The sequence below is a fragment of the Idiotropiscis lumnitzeri genome, chromosome 12 (genome assembly GCF_059441095.1).
Source record: "Idiotropiscis lumnitzeri isolate Australia: NSW breed Sydney's pygmy pipehorse chromosome 12, RoL_Ilum_1.0, whole genome shotgun sequence".
Lineage (NCBI taxonomy): Eukaryota > Metazoa > Chordata > Actinopteri > Syngnathiformes > Syngnathidae > Idiotropiscis > Idiotropiscis lumnitzeri.
Window position 1 is genome coordinate 9,000,845 of NC_142402.1, and position 22,694 is coordinate 9,023,538.

Sequence of the window (22,694 nt, forward strand, 5' to 3'; positions counted from 1 at the left end):
GCGTGGTAACTGAAGGCAGCACCAACCGCACTAGTCTACCCATAATGCACGGCGGTTGCATACAACACACGAACAGAGCCATCTTGTCGCCGAATGTGGGAGGCAACAGTGCGGCTCGCGTCGTTATATCCTTGTTATTCTAAAACTGTGACACTCCGGGACATTTTTTCTCTCTCCTTCCCTCGACCGTAGTTGCGTTTATGGTGAGTGAGCGGTGAATAAGTAAGTAAGTGAGTGGACAGTGCGTAGGGGGAGTGCTTTGGAGAAGATGTCTCGCTTACTTGTTCCGACGTAGGGGGGAGTGTGCGGCAGCCAGTTGGCTTGACTCGCTAGCTTTTTGCGAGGGCTGTGGGGCCCTCTTCAGCCCTCTAGTGCCTCCCTCCCGTAGCTGTGGAATACACTCGGCGACTACGGCACCGACTCGGGAAGACTACCAGGCAGGCAGACAGACAGACAGGCCGCCCCGGGACTTTGAGGAAACTCCGTCCGGCGTTTGGACGTCGTCTGCGTGGTGAATCACATCCTTAGGGATGGCGCACATTCACCTCAGTTACTCTTAATCCTAAAATATATCCTGGTCTGCCCATCAGTAACTCTGTGATCAATTTTGACCCCGGAAAACCTCAACACCGCCTGATGGACAGGTAAATTTGCCTGCAGAGTAATCGTCAGCCTCTCCTTTTCTGGTGGAGCAGGATAAAGACACACTCGAGGTGAGGAATCAGCCTGCCACTATGTCGAAAATGCCGGCCAAGAAGAAGAGCTGTTTCCAGATCACAAGTGTGACTCAGGCCCAAGTGGCTGCTATTGGGGCCACGGATGACACAGAGAGCCTTGAGGACCCGGATGAGCCCCGTGCCGAGGATGTATCGTCAGAGGTGTACGACGTGTCCCGGACTGAGTACGAGCCGGCGTGCGACAGGAATTCGTCAGAAGAAGTGCTGAATAACGTTGGAGAGTCAGAAGCGACAGGGGTCGTGGCGCTGTCGCACTCACCTCACTTCTCTGTGCTGTCCGTCAATCCCTTGGGGGAGTTCCGGAAAGCATCTGTGTCTGGTCCGGTTCAACAGCCAGCAGGCATTGGTGGTGTGGCTCTCGGCGCACAGCAACATGTTGCCCAGACGTCCAGTCCCGGGCCTGTCATTGTGTCCGTAAATGTATCCCAACCCGCTACAGTGCACAGTCCAGGTCATCCTCCTCCTCCTGCCCCTGCTGCTTCCTCAGTGACTTGTACTTCCCGTTTCAGGGTCATCAAACTTGACCACGGTACTGGGGAACCCTTCAGAAGAGGCCGGTGGATGTGTACCGAGTTTTATGAGAAAGAGTCAGATGGTTCTGTAGTGAATCGGACTGTTGACGGCACAAAGCGAGATGCCAGCACAACGCCTGAGGCCGCTACGGACAGAGACAGTGGGCTGGGGCAGACGGGCGGCTCTGCGGTTGCCCCCGTAACACACACAACTCAAGCCTCCGGTGCTTCACCGGATGTCGTCCGCTTGCATCCAGCCGAGACTTTGGCGCAGCAGAACTTCACCACCCGTCAACATGCTGTCAGTGGGTCTGGCCCGCAGATTGCACTGACCAGTAGCAAGCCCACGTCTGTCCCAGTCCAGCCCCCAGTGACGATTGTCCAGCCTGCTGCTCCCCAGAGCGTCGGAAATGGATTGCCTCACATGCAGAAGTCCCCCATCTTGCCTCCACCAGTCCAGACACAATCGTACCAACTTTCTATGGGACACCACCTACCTGGCCACAACCAGACTGAGTTCTATCAGCAGCACTCTGGACTCGCTGCCGGTCAGTCACTGTCGGTGTCCGGGCAGGACGCAGGGCCGCAGACAATGGGACAAGCAACCTCTCCCGCTATGCCCCAGGGGGCTCCAGGAGTTTCCACTCTCAGTCATTTTGGGGATGTTGCTGGCGGCGGGAATGTAATACCTGGACAGATGGCTCAGAGTCAGACCGGTGGAATGGGAAGCGTTGCAGGTTCCTCATTGAGCGGTGGATCTTCTCACGGTCAGTATGCCGCCACTGGACAGTCCAAACTCCACGGCGTCCACCCCGCATCCTCTGGTGTACATAATGTGCCTGTCACTGCAGCAAGCTCCGGCGTGCCCCCCACTGTGCCGACTGCTGTGCCCAGTGCCTCCACCGCAGCTGTGCCAAAGATGCCAGCCGCTGGTTTGACTCCAGGTCAAATGAACCAGGGCAAAACTCCAGGGGCGTTGGCGGGTCACAGCCTCGTTGCAACTGGATTTGGACAGGTAGAGGGAGGCGCTGTACGAAGATTGGATGGGATTGTCAATGCACAGTCGTTTGGGAAGGATCTGGTGACGCCTCTCATGCCTAAGAGCCTGCAGCTCGCCGCTCCAACGGTCAACAGCCTGTTTGGAATCCACATACCTGTCGACGGGGATGATGAGAGGTAACGTTCCATTTTCTTGTACATGTACTATTTTTTTCTTTTACATTGCAAGTTGTGTATTGTTATACAGCTCATGTCAGTGGTGAGATTTGCATTGTCAACACCATATTGTTGCAGAATTGGGTCAGTATCACTTCCAAGTGCCCCTTGATGTCCTGACCATAATAACTTGTTTTTTTATTAAATGGAGCAGCACAATGAAACTTGAAGGACTTATTATGAGTGGGCAAACATTTGCGTTCATATAAAGTATAATAATTCAATCATCTCTGCACTGCTGATTCTCGCTAGATTCAAGGGCGTGCTTGCCAGTCCCAGCTGACTTTGGGCAAGAGGCGGCGTACACCCAGAACTGGTCGCATGTCTTAAACTGTCCCTTTACGAAAAATATTTTCAGTGACATTGCGACCAGCATTTTGTCTTTTTCAATCGAGACTGAAACAGTGGCTAGTTGCGGAGTAATTATTCACACTTAATGCTTCATAATTTTCATAATTTTATGCGTCGAGTTGGATGCTGTCAAGTTGAACGTGTCCACTCTGTCAACGTGAAATATCAATTGATATATGAACATTTCATAAATTCAAAAATATATTCTGTAAAAAGTACATACTCATCCTTCTAACTGAATCAGGACGCTGATGATGAAGTTACTGTTCACTCATGCTCGTTAAATTTTTGCATCAGCAAAAAATGTCCTGCCAGCAAGCTCTCATGTTAGGCAGTTAATTTATCGCCAAAAAACTGTTAGAGCTTGACTAATATATATTTCCAACATCTATTTAATACACTGAGTATGAAGTTCAAAGAAAAATCTCAAATCAGGTGAAATGGGGAAGTTTCAAAGGTACCTTATGATGATACTCACTGTAATCCGTATATGTTCCCCCAGCGTGGGTTGGCGACATGCACCAAAATTTTCCCGGGGTGCTAATTGTTAAAAGAAAAGCAGGGACTTCCCGTAGTCTCAGTGAGATGTGCCGGGGATGACAACGTTTCGGAGGAAGTGATAAGAGGAAGGAAATATGTCAGATGTTTCTCACTTTTGCTCAAAAACTGATGTGGCACATGTGTGGAAGACAATACCTCATGCACATGATTCACATTTGAATTGGGTTTTTGTGCTTCCTATACAGTAAATTGTTCCAGTTATCTTCCTGCAGGAAATAAGTCATTTCTGCACATTAGATTTAGAATGATTATTTCCTACCCGTTTTCATGGCCAGACCTATCAGCATCTGGAGAGAATGTGATTGTTAAAAGAAATGAAAACAAGAAAGTCACGTATAATACATGCGCTTTTAATATAGATAAAAAAATTTGAGATCACAAACCCTAACCTCGCTGCGACCAAAAAAAGCATCTTTGTAGGAAAAAAAAATCATAAGTCATCTAAGCTGTCACATTTTGTAAAAAAGTACTTAGTTGCTGTAATTTGGATTTTACCTTGCTGCAATGTTTTCATTGTGTGTATTTTTGTCTCTTTATTTTAGATTTTATTTTATTTTATACTGCTGGTCATAATAAGAAATGTACAGATGTGATCATCTACTCAGTCCCTAGGAAATTCCCCAAAGGTAATATATACAAGGTCTGTAATCATTTGGTTATTTAAATACTCGGAAGATAATATTTCATAAATTCAGAATTCTTCCCCACACTGTATGCATCATGGTGGACCTTTTGAATTTTTTATTCATGTTGTGGCCCGAAGAAATTATGTTACGAACCGTATTTTAAAATCAGTACTAATTGGGCATAAGCGTGTGTACTTCTTCACCTTGTACTTGATAGAGTGCAAAGTTGTCGAGAGCTCAATCCAGTAGTTTGATTCTTTAGCCAAATGTTTTTGATGGAATGACTCTTCCTTTTTATTTTGTGTGGTTTTGCATTAAATCTTTCAGATAGCGTCACATAATGAGGCCCTCTATATTGGTCACATCACACGGATTTGTTTTTTCGTGTTTTTCAGTCTGTCTGGTGGGCGTTCGACTTTTTGGGTTCTTGCCCTTTTTGGCCTTCTTTCAAATTAATATTTTCTTTTATGGGGATTGGGAAATAAAATCATACAGCTACAATTACCCTGACAGTTACCTAACTTATGCTGAGGTGATGATTCATAATACAATTCTTGGCTTATATTAGAAGCATTTTAAGATAAATTCCAAGAGTTACGGCCCTTTCATTGTGCACTTAGCACAATGCAGTGGCCTGTCGACCAACCCATTCTATGCGGAAGGAGCGCACAAATTGAAAAATATTCAGTTAGTGGCCTGTGTGCATTGGCGACATCTCAGCACATCCAATAATGACGCAGGTGGCAGAGTGAAAACCCAAGGAGAATTTGTTGGTGTTGTACAGGAAAAGAGCATGTAGCAGAAAGTGGAGGAATCAGTAATTACAATAATATGGTGTCCTGAGATCTTGGACGGCAGACCTATGACATACCATAATGGGGTAAAAACCTGCTGCCTGCTCACTTTTGAGATCACGTTGAAGCGGCTTTCGTACAGCTGTAGTTCTCCAATGAGCCTAAACTCTCCCAGATTCTGCTGTGCCGTTACAATCGGATGAACTCATAACCTTCTCTGTTTTTAGCTGCTGCTCATCTCCTCCTTCCCCCTTATTATCAGCAAAGGAGTGGTGGTGACAAATATATACTGTATTGCCGAACTATAGGCTACTTTACACACCAGTTTTCTTCCTGTTCACCAGCGTCAAATAAGGGCAAGCTTGCTCTGTGCCAGCGTCGTCCCTGCGCTCTATTCTGCGGTTGGCACCACGAAAACCAAGTACAGTATGTCAGCACCGTTTATTGTTCTCAATGTGTGCTTTTTACGTTTGTTTCGAATACGACTCTGGTGAAGCTTTTTTTTTTCCCTTTCTCTGAATTGTTTCCTTCTGAGAGGACTGAGCTCTTTAACTGATAAGAGCAGTGGTGCCTTACCTCAGCAAAGCCCTATCGGACATGGACATGAAGCAGCACTCTTTCCACTATGATACTATTTTGCTGATAAGACCTCTCTCAGCGGGGTGTGCCGGGCAACTGCGCTTGTTACATACATTTTGTATAGATTCCCTTTTCAGGCCTTCCTGAAATGCAAAAACGTATGTGGCTGTTGTCTTATCGCTTCCTGCGGATCAGCGCTTGACAGACGAGCCGTGACAGTTGTTGATGTGCAGGTGCTGAATGACATTCCTTTTCTGCAGTAACGGTGTTGTACTCCAAAGAGGTCGAGGAAGCTGGAGAGGGAAAATTGTTGTGTGCTACTTCGAGAGGCATTTCAGCTATGCTTCAGTCACCCTTCCACACTCTCTGTTCTATTTCTATATTTCCTCTGCACTATTTATTTTTCTACCCCCATGTAACACAGACCACACTCTAAAGCAAACACCCTGAAACAACCATCAGAATGTGTTTTAAATTCAAAGCTCACACACATTGATTGATATTAAAATAGCTTAAGTAACCCCGCATTGTGGATGAAATTCTCTCCTTCACCTTGCCACCGCAGTCCTTCAGACTAAACAGCAGAGCTACAGAAGGCACGAGAACCAAGATGCTGCTTGCATTCTTGGAATATGATTCATTCTGTTTTAATGTTTTCCAGATGGTGTTGGCTACCCAAGGTGTAAAAGAACAATGGAACATTGTGATAACGTACTTCCGGGGTTGCTTCAGTTTTGTAGAGTAATTTGCATAAACAATGTGTGTCTTGGGTGGGGGTGCAGGTGGGGCGCGGGAGAATTCCACACTAGAAACTTAAGGCGGCGTTTTCGGTTTGATAAATTTGGTGTGGTCAGCCGACTGGTTAGGCCAGGTGTGGGCAAACTACGGCCTGTGGGCCACTCACGGCCCGTTAAATGTTTTAATCCGGCCCGCCGAACTTGGAAAAAAATTAAATGAATAAACCTTGTTAATGTTTTATTTTGTAAATACTGTGGTTTTTCAAAGACAAATATATTGTTGTGATGCTTTTCTTCGTTGTCATTTAAACTTAAATGTTTTTATTTTCTCAGATGAGGTGAAGTTACCAAAACACTCCATCCATCTTCTACTGGTCCGGCCCCTTTGTCAAATTTTAGAATTCATTGTGGCCCGCCAATCAAAAACTTTGCCCACCCCTGAGTTAGGCCCTCTCCCAGCTGTTGTATGAAAAAAAAAACAACCTAAACAAATTGCTGTTGCAAAGTGGACTTTGTCAACTGTAACAGCACCTTGTCCAGAGCTGCAGCGATGTACTGTACCTCATTGTATCTCGTGGTACTGGACCTGATTTTGAAAGTGGAAACAAAAAACTTGTACAACTGTGACTTGGCGAGTAGAAACTGTCGATTGAAAAAGGGGCTTTACTGGTCCCGTTGGTGCATTGGGATGACGACTGCCTGAATATAAGCAATTAGATCTATATTAAATTAAGTAACTGCAGCAAAACTAAGCAAGGAAATTATAAAGAATTGCATTACAAATATGAGCGTCCGCCTCAAAGCTTTGAATGTTAATTTTTTTCTAAAGTGAATAATGTTACTGCGGATTTGTGAACCACTCTGTGTACAAACATTTAATCCATGGGATTACCGATACATAAATCGATTTGTTAATGTATTTGATTGCTATGGCTCTAACGATAGCGTTAAATTTGAAGACTTTCAGCTTTAAACAACACTGTGAACACCAGCGCCCTTCACTGGTAAAGCACATTTCACATGGAAGATTAATTGTTCAAACTAGAATTGCACTTCTCATTATCTTGCCTGTCAGCTTTGTGCGAGTTATCACCTCCAAACGAGGTAGAGAATGCGCTCCCTTGTTCTAATAACCCCTAACAACAAAGTCAAAGTTTGAAAGGACAACCCCAGCCAGGATGGCCAAATTTTCTGTCAAACACTCTCTTTGTGTGTTTTTTGATCATGAAAATTATATTGGCTGTGCTTTGGACAAGGGGATATAGTGTGCCCTTCCGAGAATATACTATCCATCTTGTTTATAGAACACAGCATTCAAGTGATTTGGAAGTATAGTGAGACTCACTTTTCACTTAATTTGATTTGTTCGCCTGACTTAAATGCATGTCATTACAGCTGGAATCTGCTGCAGCAAAAACAGGCGCATTTAATTTATGATCCAACCCAACCCAATGATCCGTCGGTCACTATTTAGTCCCATGTTCTCATTTTATCCTCCCTTTGTCTGAATGACCTCATATTTTAGCTCTTGCTTTCTGTTGGTTGGTTCGCTGGTGTGTAATTTCTGTATGGTCAAAAATGTAACGTTTCGGTACCGAAATCGCAATCTCAGACAGCCTGATTTCGAGATCAGGTCAAAGCTGCGGTTTGTGTCCGCGTTCAAAAAGCAGGTCACGCAGTACTGATTTAAAAAAACAAAAAAAACCTTAGGCTCTCCGTAGCGAGTAATTTCTTTTGCCAATGCTTGAATGCAAGGCACCAAGCTATCTTGCGCCACAGCAGTATGAGCTTTATTTATTTGTACTATATGCAAGCACAGTAGCAACGTGATGACAAATAAACAACTCCACTAACAAGTAGCATTTTAAACGAGCAGGCGAACAAGGGGTTGCTAAGCGTGCTAATCGCTAAAGTGAAATACCCAAAAGGACCCAATTTAACTCTCACTACCAGCACTATTTTGCACCACATAGTACTGAGTTTTGAGATTTCCACAATGATAGGTCTCAAAATGATATATTTTAATCAATTTAGCTTTGCTCAGGGCCAATGATTTTATTGACATAAAATTTGACATTTATGTATAAAGAATTTGTACATTAGTACGGAAGGTACAACTTTTTGGGGTTTAAAAAATTTTACTCATACACAACTACGCATAAATACAAAATTATACTTGATAGAAAGTAGTTTTTGAAGACTTGAGAAAGAACTGCCCCCCTCACAAAACCTCTTTAGTGTCCTTGAATTATTACAGTAACAGCTTTTATTGTTTTTAATGGTTTAATGGAATTTTTTTGTGAAATCGAAATCAAAATATCAGTCAGAAAAATTGCAATAATTTTTTTTTTTTCCCCCTAAAGTCGTTCAGCCCTAGTCTTGCCCTTATCACATCTTCAGAGAATTCTCCTTGGAAGTGGACTCTGTGACTGGGACGTTTCAGCCCGGGATTTCCATGCACTCTCTCCTAAAATCCAGATCCTTTGCTAGAAACTGACACAAGGCAACCAAAACAATTCAAATAGGTTTGACCTACATCTCGGTGACTAGGAGATGGAAGTCTCTTGAGCACCAGTGATAGGAGTTTTCAACACTACCTTGTCCCACTTGCACCCCTTGGGTCCCGATTACTGGTAGGCTATCTATCCATCGACCTTCTCACTTTGGCCTCCATTACCAAAGATTTTGAAGCGTCATAAAGCTTATTTGACGAGACTGCCGTTTAACATTTTACCCCAAAATTGGGCATTAGCTTCTCGTAGAAACCTTACGTATTGGTTGTTGTCACATTTAGCTAGTGAAGCTAATATTGAATGGATAATTTTTTTTCTTGCACACATTCCTGAAAAGCAGGAAGGCAAATGCAGCTGGTGTTTTTTTTTCACTTTTTGCAGTTCACTTTGCATTCATGCCTTGTGTGCCTGTTGCACGTTCACCTACTCCTCGTTGTCACATTTGAAGACGCAGACGCTTCATTCAAATCTGGATTATTTTCCGTTTCACCGTTGGATACAATGACAAGGGGGTGAAAACTGTTGACAGGCATTCTAGAGTGCTTGAAACATGTTCCTTACTTTAAAGGAAACAGAAAATGACCCTTGCAATGGCTGCATTTATTGCTAAAGATTTGCAGGCCTTTCCTGTGGTCGAAAATGTGTGTTCTGGTCACGTAAAAGAAAACGCTCCACCCGCATTATGTTGTGCCCTGCCTCCCGACAATTCAGCAATGTTTTAATTCCCCAACCTACATTTAACAGTTGGATTAAGCGTGGGCAATTGGTCATGCCTGCACAGTGGGATTCAGGCATGACCATTTATTTATTTATTTTTTTGTATTTTGGATGTATATGTGTTTCTAAACATATTTTGTACTATTATAGTGTCACGTGTATACAATTTGTCAAGCAGTGTGAGACACGTATTGTTGTGAAATGCGCTATATAAATAAAATTGTGTTATATTGTATTAAGACTGTACTGTGGTAGGTACGGATCATCCCGCGGGTTACCTATAATGTTCCACCCCTAGTTTCATGGTATTGTTTGTTGTTTGAAAACAAGCAGCTATGACTCATTTCAGTCATCTGACCTTGATCATTTCAGTCCATTGCTGGCTTTCTTTGAGCTCTGAGGTTTAAGCTGTGAAGGAAGAGTTTGTCTCGGGGGAGTGGCATGGAATTGCACGTACGTGCGCGTGTTTAGCGTCTTAAGCACGGTTGCCCACAAAGTAAAAGTGTGCAGAAGCATAGGGGGAGGTTTGTGAGAGTGTTTAGTCATGAGGTAATGTGAGGATGTGTGTGTGTGTGTGTGTTATGTTTCTAGGAAAAGTGCCTTGTGTTTGTACTTACACACATGCTGTAAATCAACTCCTTATTCCTGTGTGTGTGAAGTGCGTATGTGTTGAGCCGATGTGCGTCCACTAGTCCGCAGTTTGCTAAGTTACAGTACGTTTGTTTGGATTTGCTCGTTGTGGTTTGTGAAATAGTTTTAAAAAAGTTTGCAAACTTTTCACTGTGTGGGAGGGGGCGGTGTTGGGGGGCGACGGGACAGTGCGGTGATTTCCTTTCCCTTTTTCTAGCACACATCCGTTACTGCAGGACACAGTGTTCTCATAGGCAAACATCAGGAATATCTGCGCATTGGTACACAGCAAACATCACACAGTGGTTTGACTCGCTCTAAATTTGTGATTTCCATGAAAAGGGATATTGAATGAGCCAAGAAAGAACTGCTACATTTTGCCGTTAGACCCAACAGATTGATTTTGAACGAGTTTCTGCTTACTGCTGCATGCACGTCTGGACTAGAGCACTGTTATGGTGGTCAGTGTTTGTTGTATTTTTTGGTCTTGGTGAAGATTTGTCTTTGACGAAATTGCTGCCTCGTGTTTAACCTGAAGTTACAGTACCTTTTTTTTTTTTACATTGGGTTTACGAGCGTCAGCAATTGAACACATTACATTTCACGAGAGCAGTTAAAATTTCGAGTGTTGATGGAACTGTCCTGTCTATAGTTTCAACTGCCCTGCCACTTGGCCCATAATCCATGTCCAGTTTTTGTGAAATGACGAGGGAGGTGTTTCCTCCAAAGTCGCATTTCAGGCCATAAATTAAATGGAAAAGCTTATTTGCGATGACACAATCATCTTGTTTCCCTATTTCATCTGTCCTTATTTCTTTTTCTTTTCCCTTTTCCTGAATCTGGCTGACACAGGAACCCCTCCAAGGCTTTCTACCAGGCCTTCCAGTCTGGCACCAGATTAAGGGACTCAAAGGCCCACAGTGATAGGTACAGTACTAAACTGGAATGGACTGACCGGGGCCTTGCAAGAGTGCAACAATGTGTGTGCAGTGTTCATTCGGTAGTCCAGAGCTTTGCTGTTCGCCACATGCATGAAATGAGTTTGGAAAAGCTTGGCAGCAAAAGCGGAATTGGCCAATAGGCTTCTCAATGACATCTTTGTCTCTCTCTCTCTCTCTCGCCGATATTCTCACTTTTCTTCCTCTTGCACTTTGTCTGACACACTGTTGCTGTTGTACAGTGAAACCTATAAAGCGCCTCAAATTTGATTGCAAACCTTTTCGGAAAAATATATCTCAAGTAGGGTTGCACAATTTAACTAAAATGTCCCATCGTCTCTATGAATACAGCAAAGACGTGCGTTAAGGTTTGTATTCGGTATTTATCTGACAATTCGATGCAACTTTAAATGTGCATCTCCATCTAATATGAGAACAGCCTCTTGGGCGACTCCTACCTCTAAATTGTAGCCTATTCCAGTCATTAGCTAAGAATACATTTTGCTTGCTTATTTTGAAAACCATATTTATTTCATCAGATAATAAAAATGTAATTTCTTAAGGCACATATTAAATATCGCAATAATATCGACCTGAAAGTAGGTTGGAAGAAATGTTTGACTACTTCCTTCTTCCGTTGCAATTTTTGTTTGCATTTATAAACAAGCAACAGAACAGAGCGCTGCTCCAAAATCACAACAAAAACTCCGTTATGACAAAAGCTCAGGACTCAAAACAGATATATTCCAAAGCCAGCAGTTCAGTGCGCAATAAGAGGTGAAAGTTGAAGCAGCACGACTTCCGGCTACTCCACCATGAGCATCGGACAGTTCCTGGCCGGGAAGAATATTGCCGAGCTGAAGCAACCTCCATACTCAGCCAGTTTGAAGTGCATGAAGGCATGGCAAAGATGGTCGGAAAAGTGTTTTTCCGAGGCGAACAACTTTTTGGAGTTTAGAGTTTGGAATGCTTATATCTCTTGTGACACCATTCCTGGAACTTTTCGGACACACCTCGTATCACGCAAGTGACTCACTTGTGTTTTGGAGCTCTGCCAGGAGCGAACAGCTCCTGTTTGTAGCGCCTAAGCTTATCGCAATAATGCTGTGTGCGATACAAAAGCCAAACCAGAAATTATATCTCCAAAATCCCGTCGTCTTTTTGCAACGTGAGGAAATCTTTGTAGGCAAATTTGCATTGTAATTTGTACTAAATTTTTCTTCCATTGTGTTTTAATGAAAGGCAATGGAATTTAATCAGCATGTATTTCTATCATTTCTATCATATCAAAAGGATTAAAATACATTTATTAAAAAAAGAATCTGAATCTTCAAATCTTTCGATGTTGGAGAGTTTTCATCATGTCACTTAGTCACCTGAGATGTTGGAATATTCCAGGAGAGCGCAGGAGCTCAATGAGCACCCAAGGATTAACATGTTTTGCGTTTTCTTTTGTCTTATTTGGCTGCGGTTCTTCCTACCAAAGGGTTGGTTAGAGCAAGAAGCGAAGGCGTGAAGAAAAGAACAATTTACCAGATGTTTTGTGAAATAAGCAGACTTGCATTTCACGTAGTGAGACCCCGCCTAACTGTCATGATACTGTTCTTTTAGTCCAGTTTAACCGTGTGCTTCATTTGTTGCCAAAGGTAAGACGAGTTTTTTTTTTTTTACGTTTCGAAACAGTTGACTTTAGGTTCTGTGGATGTATATAAAACGATTCAAATAAAATAATAAATTATTGTTTATTTGGATGCTCATATGGTACTGGAAAACAACCGAGCACATCTGTTGCAATGCATGAAGAGAGTCTATGATGTTACTAGGATGTTATTAGGCCTGCTGCACCCCTAGTGACGCGTCTTAAGTGTTTCTCACCTTGAGCGGTTCGGCAACCGGTTTTCATCAGTGGTCGACCATCGTCATCAAGATTTGTTGTAATTTAAAATGTATAGCGTTGTGGTTGTGGCGCCTTAAAGTGTTGACATTGCCCTTTTGGCTCTGAGTAAAGTTTCAATGTTATTTCATTTGTTACTTAACAGTGGTTAACTTATTTTTGGCACTTGAATGACAGTTAAGATTAAAATGTTTCTTGTACAGGTTTATACTAAGTTTTAGGATAAAGGGCCCTGGCAATGATTTTTTTTAAAAAAAAAGTTGTTTCTTTTTTTATTTACATTATTTCCTATGGGTAGAATTGTTTCTAAATCCAAACTAATCAAAGGTGTGCAACATAATTAGTTAGACCATGGACATCCATTTTATTCTCTTCTTTTCACTGTTTTATTCAGTGCATTTGGCCATGTTGTCCCAAGTAGTTTCCACAACAAGCTGGCATCCATTGAGAGGTGATTAGTTTAGGAAACAGCTTCGACTCATGACATGTAAAACGCTCGTCCACTTTTAGCATTCGCATCAAGTTTCACTTCCCAGTAAGCAAGCTCCTCAAACCCTTTATAACCTTTCTGGTCATATGAGCGCTCATGTGGCATGAATGAATGTTATTATTCTCTGTACAGTTCACGTTGTTGTTTGAGATTTCTTGGCTTGTTTTTGACAGTTTCCAAAAATGCTCACTCAATCTGTAACTTTTCGACCAAATGCTTAATTTGAGCCAAGTTTGGTGCAGCAATCTGCTTGTCTGATGAACTCAGTCATGGGTACATTCGAGACAGACACGACTAGAGATTCAACAATTCTTTGACAACTAATCGATCCTCAATTGAATTGATTATTATTGATGATCAATGAATTCTTCAGCTATATATTTTTAATTGAAATTGTCTGAATGCTAAAATTTCAACTTTTTTTAAAAAATCCGATCAATAGACTGATTATTATTAAAATATTCCTTAAAATTGTAACATTATACAGTATTTCCTTGTTTATTATGGTCATAGGGAACAGAACCAACCGCGAAAACTGAAAAAACTGTGAAGTTAAGGTTGATTTTCTTTTTTTTTTTTTTTTTTTCTTCTCATTGTTAGCTGTTATTCTTATTTTGGTAGGATTTACGCCTCTATTTCATCGTTGCGTCAAGTCTGACTAACTGAACGGCACATTAGACTTACGTTATGAGTTTCCAGACAGAACGTTCGAAAATACCCTTCATTGATTAACGTGGATGAGACTGGCGAGATACAACGAGGGAAGCTGCTGGGTCATCGCAGCCAATATGCTCACAGGAAAATCCACTCGTGCTCTCATTGGTCGAGAATATTAATGCCCATAACAAGAACATTGAGGACATCCTACATAGTGACACAGTGAAAAGACAAGGACATGGCTGCAGATGCGTAATATAATGAATGTAAAATGTATTAAATTGAATGTACCCAAGTGTTTAACGAGGGTTTGCTCTTATGTTTGAGTCATTTGCTCTGCTACATTTCTGTGGTTCTTTTTTTCACGCTGGCCTCCAGTGCGACTATTTCTGCGCTTGTCAAAAATAAAACAATCCCATTTGGGCAATCCATCTGTCAGTTTGGCATATTGGCACATTTTCTTCAGGGATTGTTTTTATGCACACCCACTCCTTCATTCCGTGTGATTTTAATTGTCATTCTCCATTCCAAGTCCCTTTTTAGGCAAAGGGATCTCATCTTTGACTGAATGAACATGGCATTTTGTAAACCTCTGCAACCATTCACGTTAAACTGGACAGGCAAAGAGGAAACGCTGAGGCAATTATTTCACTTTTTTAAATTTTATTTATTATTCTTTTTTTTTCTTAAAATTTCAGTCATTATAAAATAACTTGTCATGAATTATGTAAACGTCATTCCAACAGATCAAATATTGTTACTAGCGCTATTAGCCATTTACATAAGTACCATTAATTGGCTAGAATTCGGGCGATTAAGTACAGATATATTCTTACTTTCTCAAGGAACAGTCGATTGTTCCAAAATCTCTTGGTATGCTGAGCACGCTGATCCATTCAGTGATTCTTTGCTCCCTTGGCTTGACTGGCCTCCACAGAGTCCTGAACTCAACCCGGTACAATACCTTTTGGAATGAATTATAGCGGCGCCTGGGAGCTATCTATGCCTTCTTGTCCGACATATAACTACTAATGTCGTGTCTTGAACGGGGTTTTGGTCCCATGTACTAACTATTTTTAATTGACTGATTTATGGGAAATGGACGCCACTAATGCTTGTAACAGGAGAGGTGTTGCTTGTGCGTAATCAACTGCAAGAAAAGTTTACATCCTTATTAGCAGTCTCTTACCCCAGTAGTGCTTGACCTTGCATACATGGCCACTGTTTACTTTGTACACTGCCCCGACCCAGTGAGTTACACTGCGAGTTTTGTTTTGAAAGTCAGCCGCTCAAACAAGCTCTTTGTTAGTTTGACATGAGATCTGTAGGCTTAAACAAGATCATGTGTGTCAGCCAGGAGAAAGCAGTCTTGCCAAGCTCTCTCTGACGTTCTGTCTTTCGCTGCACAAAACACAAGTCATTCATGCTGTTGCCTCAAAAGTCTCGTTGCCTTGTGCCAGCTATTCCTGGAAGTTCAACTCGCAATTCCAGATGCTGTCCTAATATGGGTTTGGCCTGATCGGCGTCCTGACTTGCTTCAGTGTTTTCAAATATCTTTTCAACCAAACACGTCATGCTTTCAAGACAACGCACCCGAATCAATCTGGCTCGTATTTTTTGGGCTTGTGTCGATCTTCTTACGCAGCATTTTTGACCGGTGAGGTTGGCCATAAGTCAAATGGAAAAGCAGCTCGTGATATGTTTCACTAGTCTGTTAAGTTATTTGGAATTTTCATTAAATGTGATGAACTAGAAACTCCTTCTGAGTGGTATGTCATTTCATTTGTCTGAAAAAACAACCACAAGAGTCAGTCAGTGTTTCTTGATTATAGTTAAATGTCATCAGCCACTTCAGCTTAAAAGTGTTTTTGGCTCTCAAAATAAACACCTTGGAATGAATTGTTGGTAGCCAGAGGTACACCACAATGCCCCTCAAAAGTCAAATTATTCCGCTAGAATGGCCATTAGTTGTTTATTCTCAGCCAAGATTGTCCCATCGTACCTTTTTTTTGACATCTTAAAAAGTTTGTCTCAGAAAATTTTAGACACAATGAAAAAAAAGACATGAAGTTTAAGACCAAAGGTGCGACAACATGCAGTCAGACAATATCACAATGCAGGCAGGCATATTCAGAGATATTCTCTATCACTTTTATTCCAGACCGATACCAGTAGGAGTACTCTATTCTTGAGTAACTCACTGATACAGATACTAAGTAATTTTAATACATTAAACCTCTGTCAAACGAATGACAGAATTTTCAAAGACCTACATTTTTTTAATTTAAATTGCATTGGACTATCCTATTTCCTTTTTCCGTTTTTTTCATAAGATTCACATTTCTTGTAAAATGCACAATAAAGTGAATTTACAGGTAAATTAATCAAATGAAACTCAAATATTCAGTGGTCAAATATGCGGTTGTACTTCAAACTAAGTAAAGATGAGATCATATCCAATATCTAATATTTGTTCCCCTGGTTAATGTGGCGGCTTGAGCCCTGGCGTCGTCAGTGAAAATTCACATTTATAATTGCCCATTGATGCCACAGGATGGCAGCAAAGCACTAGTTTTATACAGTCAGTGCAAGACCTGCCATAGCTCCTGTCAACAAGATCTCAAAAAATTGACACTAAAACGAATAATTTTATATTAGACAGTGCTTTGTCACAAAAACGGTGAGTAAATTTTTCATTTTTATTGCATAATACTTTTTGCGACAATTTAGTTTGGTGGTTTGCTGTTATTTTTTTGAGAGGGGGGGGGGCACTGTTTTAGAGAATCATTAGCAGACTAGAAGTCTGCATGTACAATATTTTCCCGACTATATGTCACTACTTTGTCCCCACGTTTATGCGGCTTTTAATGTGACTTGGTTTAGTAATTAATTTTTAATGACAAGCTTCAAGCCGTCACTAGATTTACCCAAAGTCTCATCACATCTCACCACTGAAATTAAAAAAACACATCACAGTGGAATGAAACTCACTTGAATTCGCCCTCACACTGAATATTTGTCAGCCATTTGCATTTGAAGTCCACACGTGGACTGCCTGACAAATGCGGAAGTCTTTGTCTGTGTTTAAGGTCATTTTTAAAAATCCATCTGTATGTCCTATTTCTAGCTCTGTGGCTATAAATGTATTCCTTAAATTACAGTACTTCTCATGACACCTGGTTTGATTGTGTTGGTCAGGAAGAATTGCAATGAGGTCATGTGCAGGAAAAAATTGTGAGCTTACGTTTGCTGCCATTGGAAAAGTAAAATCCAATGTTGTACGCTCTGTCAACAACAGCAACATGCACTTCTTCTTTAGGACAGTAGAGGGCAGTCACGATTTATTCATCAGCAGTCAGGGCATTTTTCCAATGCAAAAAAGGCATCTTTATACTGTGGAATTTATAAAAAGCATGAATTCCTTTCAAAGTAAAATGTGCATTTAACTTGATGTACAGTTAAACCTTTATATTATTCATATTTTGGCCAATTCCTCAAGATTTTAAGATTTTTATTTGATGACTGGTTATTTTTCCGTCTGAAAACAAAAAGGGAAAAAACACAATTTTTTTTTCATCTTAACTGTTAATGTTCAAATTCTGCATAATTTGCCAGTGACCTACAATAATATTCTACTTTTGAGAAGTGAGACCTCCGTCTCGTTTTTGATGAACACTGAGGCCGACTGTATTTTAATGGATGTCATGATGCTGGTACTTGGTAAGCTAATTATTTTTTAGGTGGTACATGCCCATGGTGTAAAAAGTTATTACAAAATAGCCACCTCAATCTATAGGGACAAGGGAGTCATTTTGAACACAGCCACTCTCGCTCGCTCACCCCCTTTCTCTCTCTCTCTCTGGTGGAATCATGTTTCTTTATTCTAAATGCGGCTACACTTGCACCCACTAAATACCTCACGTCCACCAGCGTGGCTCTCTTTTCCGCAACGGCACTCGAAGCGGTCGGTGCCGGCAGACAAAGCATGCCGTGTAGATTTTCCTACAAGGTCCCATGCTGTCCCGCCGGCCCGGCCCGGGGAGGGAAGAGCCCGCTGACCTCTCCTCGCCCGCCTTGCAGGTATTTAAATGCTGGCTGCACGACTGCTAACCTAATGTCCTCCAAGGCTGGGGCGTTTCAAAGTTGATTCAAACTTGTGTCGGTCAGGATGTGTTTGGATTGCTTTGGTTCTCGCCACAAAATGCGTTATTTGCACTAACCTCGTCTGCGCTTCTCTTGAAGGCCTGACCCACATTTGATTTGGAGTAGCATCTGACTTACATGTGTAATATGATATTTTAGGAAGATTGTTGAATCCTCAGATTCAATAAGACTTTAATTCATTGTCTCCACCATTTTTTTTTTTTTAATTCAATCTGACCTGTTTTTTCTCTGTTCTTCTCTGTTACAGTGCCTCTGGAACGAATATTGTTGCCATTGATAATAAAATAGAACAGGCCATGGTGAGTACTTGCTTTATAAGTGATATTGAGGTTTTGTACATCAACAGAAATTCTATAGCAACGGGTATTATAATAATAAGTGAGGAAATCAGATGTCAGCTATGGAAAGTTGAGCTACATCCAAGATATGGCAACTCCTTTGCAAGACGGCATAAGACACGGGCATCCAAAGAGTGGTTCCGAACATTTACAGAGAGAAAGAACTTTCGACCAGCACCCATCACTTTAGAAGTGGATGTGGCGTTCTGGACGGATTATTCATTGTTTTAAATGTTGTAACCTTTTAGCAGTTTTACTCAAAAAAGGATTTGCAGAGGTCTGCAAAACTATTTGTCATAGATTGTTGTATAATTTTCTTTTTTTCTTTTTTAAATATACTCTCCTCCCTAATTGAGCGTTGAGCTACTTAAAAGCACTCATGTGGCTCTGGGATGTCACATAAATCTCACACTCCTCCACAAATATCTAAATTTCTTTTTTTTAAAGAACAAAAGGCACATTTTTACTGGGAATAAAAAAAGTCTCATTCTTTTGAGACGAAAAGGCGACTCTTTTGCAACGTAGAAATATCTTTGATGTTCAGCCAAACTGACTCCACGATTGTTTATTTTGTCACACACAACATAATGTTGAAATCATTCAACATGTGTTGTCTTGTTTCTTATCTCGGAATTTACTTTTGTATTTTAAGTAGTTTTACAACCACTACTTTTATACTTTTACCGAAGGAAAAGGCTGGAGTTCATACTTCAACCTCCACTAAAGTCTTTTTAAATCTCAATATCTGTACTTGTACTTAAGTAATGAACGTGGATACTTTGGTCACCTCTGGCAACGATGGCAAATTATTGGCATTTCAGTGGGTAAATTTGATTTCATTTAGGAGTGAATTGAGCTAAAAGCTTAATCACTCAACAAATTAAACTTATAAATTGAGGTACTACTGTGTCAGAAGCTGTGACTTGTGTTTGCCGTCAGGACCTGGTGAAAAGCCATCTGATGTACGCCGTGCGTGAGGAAGTGGAGGTCTTAAAGGAGCAGATCAAAGAGCTCTTCGAGAGAAACTCTGTGCTGGAGCGTGAGAACGCCGTGTTGAAATCTCTGGCCAACAGCGAGCAGCTCTCGCAGCTTCCCGCTCAGTCTGCGGGCGCTTCAACCGGCCCTACACCGACAGCACCACCGCCTCAGTCTCAGCCCTCACAGCCCCCCCAGCAGCCGGCGGCCGGGCTTCCACCTCAAGCGCTGCCTCCTCTCCAACAGCAGCAACAACACCCGAAGGCCCCGCAGACTCATCTTCAGCTCGACGCAAGCCAACAGCAACCCAACGTCACCTCAGCTTGAAAATTTGCGCTACGGGTGTGGACAACCACAAGATACATCATATTACAATTACAGTCAACCCCCGCTATTCACGTGGGATAGGGACGGAGCCCTGCGGCCAATTGTGATGCCAACCCAAAACTTAAATTTCACTTGAAAATCATTATTGCCCTTAAAGTAAAATAATTTACACGTTTGATTCATCCAAAATGCACCAAGCAATAAAATGATAATTTTTATAGCCCCTCTAAAAAAAAAAAAAAAAGGTCAACAGTGCTTTGACAAGACCATCCATGAAACGGAATGATCCCCACCAGCATGAAGGTGAACTCAATACATTAACGAGACAAGACATTTGTTACCTCAAACAAGACTTTTAGTTACCAACCATGGCTAAACGTGACTGGTCCCTGACATTCAAAGATCAATTAAGATGTATCACTTCAACATACACTGCTCACAAAAAACGAGGGATGTTGGGCTCTAACAATATTTTCAGGGATATCCTTCTTTGCCGTTCTGTGACTCTTCCAGTTTACCCGTTGCAACTTGCTGATAACACTGTAAGCTCAGACTCTACTTTCCTTTGAGGACCTCATGTTGTTTTTACAGGGCAGTACCCACTGAGCTTAAAGTGTGCCTGGAAGTGTCACAGAAAGACAGAAGTGGACGAGAAGGTCAAGTCATCTACAAAGCTCACAGTGCATTGGGTTAATCTGAAATTTACCCCGAAAGCCAAATCGCCAGAACTTTTTGTGAGTAATGCGTTTCTCTGACACCAAACCCAACTTTCCTGTTGGGTCTTTGGCACCATCTTGTGGCATTTTAGGGCATGACAGCACGAAATTACGCCGAGTTCTGCAGAATGGTGGGGGTTCACTGTAGTGTATGAATTCTCTACTCACACACAACACACACACCTACACACACAGACACAAAAAAAAGTTTCAAGAAACTTTTGTCCTCTTAGCCACCAGCTTGACCACAAAGTGCAGTGCTTGTATGTGCGTGCATGTTATGTGTGCGATTATGCGTGTGATTGGTCTTGGACTGTGTGCGTGCGTGCGTGCGTGCGTGCGTGCGTGCGTGACTGTCTGTACTGTGGGCCTTTCCAGTGTTAATGCAATCATCAGGAGACAGAATCGGACGGCATGTATCGGAGAACTCGGGGTGATGTTTCTTTTTTTTGGAAAACTTGCCCCCCCCCCTCCTCACACCCGCGTGTGGACTGCGGGGGTCCAAGACTAATCTGAAATCTGCACAAGTCCGTAAAGGAGAGGATAAAGGGAGGGATTTTTCCTCACATTAAGAGACAAATGATTGTCAAAAAATAATATTTTTTTAAGAAGATCCATGTGGGTAAAGCAGGGTGGGGTGGGGGGTGTGGGGGGCATTTTAGCCTTGCTGAATCCTTGTAAAGAAAGAAGAGTCTCGTCTATGGAGCGCCACCTCTGTCGTTACTTGTACATAAACCCTTCCGTCAGTCTTTTGACATCTGCTGTCAAGTGTTTTATTTATTACAGGGGCTGCTATATTCATAAATGAATGAAACAATAGCCCCTTTATTTTATTTTTTTAAACAGTGTTTCAGAAAAAAAATGGCCAACCCTCCCCCAGGGGCAATGCTTTACAACAGGGGTTCTCAAACTGGAGTCTGGGTCTGCAAAATGTGTTAACTATTTGTGTGTGTGTGTTTTTAAAGACGTTCTTAGCAAAATTGCCAGTTTTTTTTTTTTTTTTTTGAAAGGGGAACTCAACCCAAAAATATGTCCTATGCAGTCCCATTAGCCTAAACACAGCATTCTGGTTATTATTACATTTGTGGAATATGACGTTAGATGTAAAATGGAGCCGTATTTATACACCTCAGGGGGCGGCCATTTTGTCACTTGTTGGCAACTGAAAATAACGTCACATTTGCTCGGCTCAGCCAGTGACCAATCCTAGCTCACCTTCAGAAAACACCAGAGTTGTGATTGGTCATTACCTGAGAACTGAGTAACTGTGATGTCATTTTCAGGCGACAATATGATCACCCCCCCTAAAAACATTGGATTTTGTTGCTTAACTCATATTCCACAAACACAATATTAATCCGAATGCCATATTTTAACCAGTGAAGGCATATGGAACATATTATTGCAAAGAATATTTTTGTGTTGATTTCCCCTTTAACGTTTTTGCAAAACAAAAAAAAAACTGCAACAAATCCCAACATTTGCGGATTCCCATGACCTGGATGACACGCTCATTTTTGGTCATTTTGACTTTGAAATTGATTATGGTATTTGCGAACCCAAAAAATATTTAAAAAAAAGAAAAAAAAACCCCACAGTTTTTTTTTTCTTTTTTTTAATTTAAGTTTCAAGCTATTTAAAGTGGCTTGTAGTGTTTAGACCTACGGTATATACATTGTTAGCTATTGGTCACTTTTTAATTATTATTCTTTTGTGCCTTGTGTTCCAAGCCAAAATTCGAGTTGTGAACAAGCTTCAGATACGCCGCCATTAGATGGCGACAGCGGACGCCACAACATTCGCCCAGCGTCTGCGTGTCACGCAATTTGAGATGTGAGTCACTTGAGCTCAGTCACGGATTAAACTCGTGAATCGAGCTACCACTGCATAGTCCTGTAATTGAAAGAATAAAGGCGACGAAGAAATATAATTTTAAAATGCGCTTACTGAAATATGACTCTCATAGTATTTTTTTTTTAACAAAATTTTAAAACCATATTGGAAAAATACCACTTAATTCTCGTGAGATTATAACTTTTTTTTAACGGAAGAATAAATGTATATCGTTGGGCTTGTAAGGATTGCAATGTTTATTGTTGGTGAGAATGCAACTTTATTTTCATAGGTTTCTCCAAAATACATGAAATCTTTTCTGATAAATTTAGTTTTCTTGATAGTAGGCAACTTTTACATGATAGAACTTAAGTCTGTGTTTATCAACCT

At 41.5% G+C, this 22,694-nt stretch overlaps 1 protein-coding gene across 3 annotated transcripts; it reads left to right on the top strand.

The window, feature by feature from the left end:
- The first annotated feature begins 73 nt into the window (after window positions 1-73).
- On the top strand, window positions 74-20,801 carry LOC148325763 (TSC22 domain family protein 2-like). 3 transcript variants are annotated; one of them, XM_088311436.1, is made up of 5 exons: window positions 74-2,016; window positions 2,101-2,425; window positions 10,825-10,899; window positions 18,363-18,414; window positions 19,393-20,801. In XM_088311436.1, the coding sequence occupies exons 1-5, from the start codon at window positions 735-737 to the stop codon at window positions 19,753-19,755; spliced, it is 2,097 nt and encodes a 698-aa protein (XP_088167562.1). In that variant the 5' UTR covers window positions 74-734; the 3' UTR covers window positions 19,756-20,801. The 3 variants fall into 3 exon arrangements, with proteins under 3 accessions (XP_088167562.1, XP_088167560.1, XP_088167561.1); XM_088311434.1 differs by having other exon boundaries at window positions 74-2,425; XM_088311435.1 differs by lacking the exon at window positions 10,825-10,899 and having other exon boundaries at window positions 74-2,425.
- Window positions 20,802-22,694: the final 1,893 nt, after the last annotated feature.

Excerpts from the sequence above, each read along its gene's own strand:
- LOC148325763 (XM_088311434.1), top strand. The coding sequence starts at position 735 with ATGTCGAAAATGCCGGCCAAGAAGAAGAGCTGTTTCCAGATCACAAGT. Across the intron at positions 2,426-10,824 it reads GTCGACGGGGATGATGAGAG|GAACCCCTCCAAGGCTTTCT; the intron begins GTAACGTTCCAT and ends TGGCTGACACAG. Across the intron at positions 10,900-18,362 it reads TCAAAGGCCCACAGTGATAG|TGCCTCTGGAACGAATATTG; the intron begins GTACAGTACTAA and ends TCTCTGTTACAG.